The 8,006-nt window shown below is 37.3% G+C and overlaps 1 protein-coding gene across 1 annotated transcript in view; it reads left to right on the top strand.

Annotated features, from left to right (window-relative positions):
- LOC107700794 (polycystin-1-like) overlaps nt 1–8,006 on the top strand; it is a 103,720-nt gene that overhangs the window by 27,403 nt on the left and 68,311 nt on the right. The window contains exons 4-8 of the mRNA XM_016502610.1: nt 609–680; nt 2,247–2,410; nt 4,312–4,592; nt 4,975–5,368; nt 5,682–5,859. Coding sequence (XP_016358096.1) covers nt 609–680; nt 2,247–2,410; nt 4,312–4,592; nt 4,975–5,368; nt 5,682–5,859 — 1,089 coding nt within the window. The remainder of the gene's footprint in view (nt 1–608; nt 681–2,246; nt 2,411–4,311; nt 4,593–4,974; nt 5,369–5,681; nt 5,860–8,006) is intronic.

Consider the following 8,006-nt stretch of genomic DNA (forward strand, 5'->3'; position numbering starts at 1 on the left):
TCCTCAGGTATCTTCAGAGCAATCGTCTGGTCACTCTTCCTCGTGGGATCTTCGACTGTGGGCCGTTAGCTGTGCTGTAAGTGTGCGTGTGGGCGGCAGTATGGTCTAGTTCCCAGACGGTTTTTGAGCTCATATGGTGAGAATGTGTAGGCGGATCTTTCTGGAGTCTCTCCCGAACCGCAGAGTCAAACGCTGAAGAAGCTGAACGCGAATCAACCGGACACACTCCACTCTTTCAGCTCAAACAAAAGCAAAATAAATACAAAGTGAATCAGTCATGTATCCAGATGTTTATCTTTGTTGTGTGAACAGTAACAGACGTGCACTTCAACTACAGCGTTTCTAACACACACACACACACATTGTATGTTCAATCACATGCCCATTACAACCAATTAAACGTCATTGCTTCAGGCTTTGACTGCACCATTTCCTGCTGCATTTCAGCACACACACACACACACCGTCTGGTACACCAAAATCACTCCAGAACTTTTCCATATGCTGCTCCAACGGCTGAACAAGGGAACGATTATACTGAGAGGAAAAGAAAGAAGAAATAACTACTGAGGCTGAGAAATAATATATGTTCCACTTTTGTCTTGCAGAGATTTGAGCAACAACCAGATCACCACCATCGAGGAACGAACGTGTGATAATTTATTTAATTTAACTACGATGTGAGTATAAACACGCACGTTTCGAATGTTGTGTTGTCAAAAGTAAAAAAAAAAGCTGAATGACCTGAGCTTAAACCAGAAAACCAGTCTAGATCTTAACACAGATGCGCTAGTTTAGTTTAGTTTAGTTTAGTTTAGTTTAGTTTAGTTTAGTTTAGTTAGTGTGGCAGGTCGGCCTTATTTCTCAGCAGAAGAAAGCAGAAGATCTGTTCTGGCATCATGTTGCAACAGTTCCTGTCTGAATTGTGTTTGTCCATTTAACTGAAATTTCGTTAAACACACACAAATAAACAACCTCTAAGACACATTCAGTTATGCTTATGTTTGTTAATGCTTTAAAAGTTGTCATATAAATGGGGGAATCTCACAAAGAAATAACTTGGGTCACATTAATCACAATTATATTTTCCGCAGGGATGATGAAGCTTCTTTTTAGGACTATTAGGATTTATTGACATTATGTTTGTCTCCAGACTCTCATTACTATAAAAGTATTGAAAATATGTGTGGACACAATGCTTTTTAAATTAATTTGGCATAAAATAAATTTAGTACAAATACTACCATTATGTTTACGTACATTTGTACAATAGCAGGTTGAATCATACAGCATCATCTTTTATTTTATTTTATTTTATTTTATTTTATGAGGACCTGTATAAATGGAATAATATTAATTAATATATCTTCGCATCCTTTATTACAGCAAACATTTTTATTTTATTTATGAGGAAGTCAATAAATTAAATAATACTAAATAATATGTCATGGCATCTTTAATTGCGGTAGACTTATTTGATTTGATTTTAAATTAAATGCAAATCAACCAGGTGCGCTCAAGTCTTTCAGTTCAAACAAAAGCAAATTAAATACAAAAGTTAACTGGTTAAATAGAGATTACTCCAATAAAAGATGTCATAATATATTATTTATTACAAAGTACAATTACAGGTATACTTGGTGGTAGTTTTTGAACTGAATTTAATTTCAAAGTGTGTCCAGATGATTTGAATTACAGTCATGAAAATAATGTAAGGAAATCGTAATGGTGCTACACAGTCTATTTTATTGCATTTTATCGCAGTAACGTTTTGCCAAATTATAATGATTATAGTTAAAGGAAACATTAAGATTCTTTTCCCTTTGTGATTTAATATTCACATATCAAATGATTAAATGGTCTTATCCGAATTCTATTGGCATTTTTTAATTTTCTAAAGCTTCATTTTCTAGTACAGCGTTCTCTCTGTGACTTTTCAAGTACTGCTTTCATACGCTGATTAAAATTCCCCGGTGAACGTCTTTCAGTTCCACAATAATTATAGATTAGAGTGTGTGTTGTGTTTCCTGGACTGATAAAAGAGTGCGTCTGCGGTGACAGATTGCTCCGCCGCTGCCGTACCATCATTTGTGTACATGTCAAACAAAACAAGGCTTAAGTTACACCCCGGGTCTCCACATCCTCTTTAAATTACTATCCTTATCACACATTGCTGTTTGAATAAGGGCCATATAATGTTTTCAGCCTATGCCGGTTTATGAAATACTCCCTCTGTCTTTTGGCAGAGATCTGAGCTTTAACCCGTTCATCTGCGACTGTAAGCTGGTGCGCTTGGTGAGCTGGCTGCAGGATCAGGGCGTTCGAGTGAAGCGACCCAACTCTATGCTCTGTGACCGGCCGCCCGAGGTGAAAAACCAGCCGCTGCTCAACGTCAGTGTGCACACCTGCGGTGAGTGACAGGGACACATCTCTGTGTGCAAGTATTAACTATATGAAGTATTTAGGCCAGCTACTTGTGCTGTTTCTGTAGTATGCAGTATGTGTATTGTGCCCAAAATGAGCCCCATGACCTTCTGCATCTATTAAAGTGTACAGTATACAGCAGAGCCGACTGCATGAAATTGTGTCCCATTATGCAATGCGCTCAATTTCAAGTCTGGGTTATTATAGTTAACCAAAATGTAACTTGATGTACTAAATAAAAAAAACACATTAGAAAAAAACGAATAAAAATGGCAAAAACCCAACAAATTATAACAAAATATAAAAGTAAAAACTAACTCAAGATATTAATAAAAACTATATTGGTATCTAATTGATATTAATATATGTCAAATAAAATAAAAAAAATTAAACATCAAAAATTATACAATTTTGCATGTTAAAAAAGGCACATAACATTTAAAAAAAAAAAAAAGAAATGCACAAAAATGAGTTGTCATTTGCCCAATTAAACACGCACTTAATAAAATCATGTGACAGTGTGCAGCATGCTGCAATTTGAAATGTTTGTTGAATTAATGCATTAATTAATAATGCTGTAAACTGGCTGTTATTTTTAAAATAGTTTGTGAAACTGTATACAACAAAAAAAATGTACTGCAAAAAAATAAAAAAATAAAAATAAGTATGCAATTTAATTTTTATTTTATTTAAAAGTGTCTTAACATTTGGCAGTATAATGAATTTTTTCTTAAAAATAGGGGGTCAAATTAAGTTGCATTGTAGGAAACAGTACACAGCACAGTGTGCTCTATAGAACACATTTTGGAAAATGATGTAGGTCGTTCAGGTATTTCATGCATACTGTGCATGCATACTATATACTGTAGAAACAGTAGCTGTAGTATTTTAGTAAGCTTTTCCAACACATCTGTTGTTTGACACACTGTTAGTATTCAGTACTGCACAGAACATACTCTACAGTTATATTCCAAATGCAGTCGAAACTAATTAATGAATTTACAATAGCAGTTTCTTAATTGATTCTCATATTGATGAACCGATATCTAAATCGGAAGCAGATGAAACCGGAAGCCTTACAAATGGCTGGGCACCCGCACTTACGTTAAGAATAAGGTGGATAAATGGCAATAAGCTTCATGCGCTCTTTAATGTGGTGTAACAGATTGCTTTAGCTGCCTTTAGTTCAAGCAGCTGCGAGGAGCAAAAGTGAACCGATCATCTCTTCTTTGATATTAGTTACAGCATGAAATAAACATGAATAAACATCAGAAGGTATGTTGAAAGAAACCGTACAACTTACTGAAATGTATCATGTCTCATGGAATCACTCAATCGGTGTTTCAACCGCAGAAAGACATCAGTAAAACAACTTGTAAACAATGTCACGTAATATAAACTTGATAGCTAGCTAGAAAAAAAAACTCTAGAAAGAGCATTTTGATAAGAATATGCACTATATTACATATTCATTTCATTTTTATTTAACCTGTTCTGCAATATTTAATGTATATTTGAATAAATCCGTCCTGAAAACAAGTTTTTATGACAGCCACCGTTTAAATGTATTTATATTTCCAAAAAAAAAATAAAAAATAAGAATGGAAACATAATTCTTTCATTAAAGAAAACTCCCTTTAGTGCAATTTAAATATTTGTATAGAAATCAGTTGTTCATTTTAACCTTTAATATATCCAAACTAGTGCTGGGCAACGATTAATCGCGATTAATCACATCCAAAATAAAAGTTTTGTTCACATAAATATATGTGTGTGTACTGTGTATATTTATTATGTATATATAAATACAAACACATGCATGTATATACATTTATTTCAGAGCTTTGACATGGCTGTTGCTGTCTCTCTCTCTCTCTCATCTCTCAGGCCTGACGTACGCGGGCTGTCTGCAGGACGAGGAGCATGCTGCAGGCGTGGAGCTGGTCATCTTCTCCTCTTCCACTCCCGGCCCGTTCTCGCGTGAGGAATGCAACTCCAAATGCTTCCATGAGAACCAGCGCTACGGCGGTCTGGGTCAGCAGAGAGAGTGTCTGTGCAGCACCAACTCCGAGCCCAACCACATCAGCGAGTCCCAGTGTTCGGCCGCGTGCTCGGACCCGCTGGTCATGAAGGAGTGCCTCTGGACTGTGGCGCAGGACGTGTTTCAGGTTCAGATTGTTACCTTGCCTTTGACTTGATTAATCATGTGATTACTGACATGAGGGTACAAAAGTCTTCTATTTCAAATAAATGCTGTTCTTTTGAACTTTCTATTCATCAAAGAAATGTTTTGTGATTTCTGAAGCATCATGTGAAAGCTGAAAATTCAGCTTTGCATCATAGCAATAAATTACATTTTACAATATATTCACGTAGAAAAACAGTTATTTTAAACTGTAATACTATTTCACAGTTTTACTGTTTTTACTGTATTTTAGATAGTATAAATGCAGCCTTGATGAGCAGAAGAGACTTCTTTAAAAAATGTTCAACTCCAAACTTTTGAACGCTAGTGTGTCATAGTAGGTTGAATATGCTCTCCGTCCACAGGTGAATTTCTCTGCCTCTCTTCCTTCTCGCCGTGTGTCTGTTCATTCAGAGGCTGTCCTGTCTGTCGCCTCGTCCGTCTTCCCTGCCTCTTTCTCATGGGACTTCGGTGACCTTTCGCCCCGGGTCAACACCTCTACGCCCAACACCACGGTGAGGCATAAGTACGGTGTCCCGGGACGGTACCAGCCTCAGGTGAGTCTCTCAGCGGGTCACCAGGAGATTGTGGCGCAGGGGAACGTGAGCGTGGAACTGCCCCCTCGACTCGAGCTCCACTGCCCCGAACTCATAGTGGCCAATCAGAGCCTGGAGGAGGTGGTTTCTCTGGTCAACTGGGGCGGAGTGGGCGTAAACGTGGACTGGAGGATCAGGAAGGATGGGAGAGAGATAGCAAGAGGTACAAGACAAAAACATACGCTCTGTTCTAAGACCAAATTTTTACAAGCATATTAGAATGATTTCTGAAGGGTCATGTGACACTGAAGACTGGAGTAATGATGCTGAAAATTCAGCTTTGCATCACAGGAATAAATTACATTAATAAAGTAATAATATTTCCCAATATTACTGTTTTTACTGAATTTTTGATCAAGTAAATGCGGAATTTATGAGAAGAAGAGACTTATATTATTATATTATATTATATATTATTGTTGTTTAGAATTGGAAAATTGTTCTAAATTTCTGAAGTCAAATTTCTGGCCTTTTAGCGGAGCCGCTGTGTTTGCCAGATGCGATCCATCACGCTGACTCATCCCGCTGTTTCCTGTTGGTGTCGGAGGAAGTCAGCTGGTCAGATGCTCGGCGTAATTGCTCAGCCCGTGGAGGGGAGCTCGCCGTGGTGCATTCCCAAACCGTCCGGGACCTTCTGGCCCCTCGAATCACACAGTGAGTCAGAAACTGTTAGAAATGCTTTTCAACTGTTGTTCTGAAACATCTGTAGGCATTTATTCTAAATTCCAAAATTCCAAATCCAAAATTCCAAAATCTATTATCTTGTGACTTTGTATTGGAGGATTCCGTCTCGGATATCTATGGATGTGTTGATGGCTTTCATGTGATTTACTTGTGTGTTCAAATTCCGTCTGCAGCTGAAATGACACATTTCACCATTAAATAATATCTGACTTTATCTCATAAAGATGCTGAATTAAGTTACTTCCGCTGCCAGTGCAACATTTTTCATTGAGACCTGTGCCACACCACTCACTTTTTCTTCCCTCTCGTCGAGTCCTCTTGAAACAGCAGCAGGGCACCATGGGAAATGCCTTTTAAGGTCACTCTCAGTGCTGCCCAGTTCACGATCTGCAGCAAAAGGACTGAAAATGTGTGAGTTCCTCACAGGAACAGACAGAAAGGGCAGAACGTTCACAGCCAAAGACCAGACGCAGACTTGATGAAAGTTCACAAGGAGACCAAAACATTAGAATATTGGACGTGTGAAACCATTACAGACATACAGCAAAAAATGATTTTACTTGAAAAGCAAAATTATATAAGATATTAAATCTTGCTTTTTGGGGAAAAAAAATCTAAATTAAGGTTTTGCCTAAAACAAGAAAAAAATATCTGCCAATAAAGTAAGAAAAAAATCTTATTTTCCCTTTTAAAGGGGTCATATGATGCGATTTCAATTTTTCCTTTCTCTTTGGAGTGTTACAAGCTCTTGGGGGGCATAGAGGAGAAACAATAATGTACAGTATGTGGAAAATAATGTGTTTTTTTAACTTTAAACCACATAAACACATTTCATTACACCAAATACACAAAATAATGTTCTTTTTAGCAGCATCATATGACCCCTTTAATAAAATTTATTTTTCTTACCCCTATTTTTTTTTCTTGTTTTGAAGGAATAGTTTTTTCATGGAAACAGATTTGGAGAAATGTAGCATTGCATCACTTGCTCACCAATGGATGCTCTGCAGTGAATGGGTGCCGTCAGAATGAGAGTCCAAACAGCTGATAAACACATCACAATAATCCACAAAAAATCCACACCACTCCAGTCCATTAGTTAAAGCCTTGTGAAGCCAAAAGTTGCGTGTTTGTAAGAAACAAATCCATTATTAGAGCTTTTTTAGTTTCAAACCATTTCTTCTGGCCAAAATAGGAGTCTATAATCCATAATAACGCTTCCTCTAGTGAAGTCCATCTCCTGTTGTCCTCCCACATCAAAATCCACCCACATATTTGTTTAGATCTGTTTTGGGCTGTTTTAGCTTGTAAACAGTGCTTGATCTGTGCAGATTTCTCTCCTGATTCAGACGAGACGACTTTTTCACTGGAGAAAGCAATATTATGGATTATGGGCTCGCATTTTAGCCAGAATCAGAAATCAGAATCAGAATCAGAAAGAGCTTTATTGCCAAGTGTGTTTACACACACAAGGAATTCGTTGTTAGGAGCTTCGGTTTGAAGTTCAAATGATGGATTTGTTTCCTACAAACACACAGCTTTTCACTTCACTGATGTACTGGAGTGGTGTGGATTACTTGTGGATTATTGTGATGTATTTATCAGCTGTTTGGACTCTCATTCTGACGGCACCCATTCACTGCAGAGGATCCACTGGTGAGCAAGCGATGTAATGCTACATTTCTCCAAATCTGTTCCCATGAAGAAACAAACTCATCTACATCTTGGATGGCCTGAGGAAGAGCAAATTTCCAGCAAACTTTCATTTTTTTCAAGCATAAACACACTTAATCTTTACACATTTTCAGAAACTTTTCAGAGACTTGATATCTAAAATCTAAATGTTTCTGAAGTAAATGTATCTTGATTTAAAAATGTTTTGATGTTTCTACTTGAAAAAAAACAAAAAACAAAAGTAAGAAAACCATTTTTTTTGCAATGCATGGCCTTTGTTTCGGCATGTAATCTAATCCATGCACATAATGAAAATTTCTGCCTTCGTCTGCTTCATCTTTTGTCTCTCTTGTTGTTTGGTCGTACATTGAGCACCTCGTCTCTGTGCACCAGGAGCGAAGAGATCCGTTAATAGCTCATTTTGTTTTCTATTCAGAGATGGA

The sequence above is a fragment of the Sinocyclocheilus anshuiensis genome, unplaced genomic scaffold (assembly GCF_001515605.1).
Source record: "Sinocyclocheilus anshuiensis isolate Anshui unplaced genomic scaffold, SAMN03320099.WGS_v1.1 scaffold1127, whole genome shotgun sequence".
Lineage (NCBI taxonomy): Eukaryota > Metazoa > Chordata > Actinopteri > Cypriniformes > Cyprinidae > Sinocyclocheilus > Sinocyclocheilus anshuiensis.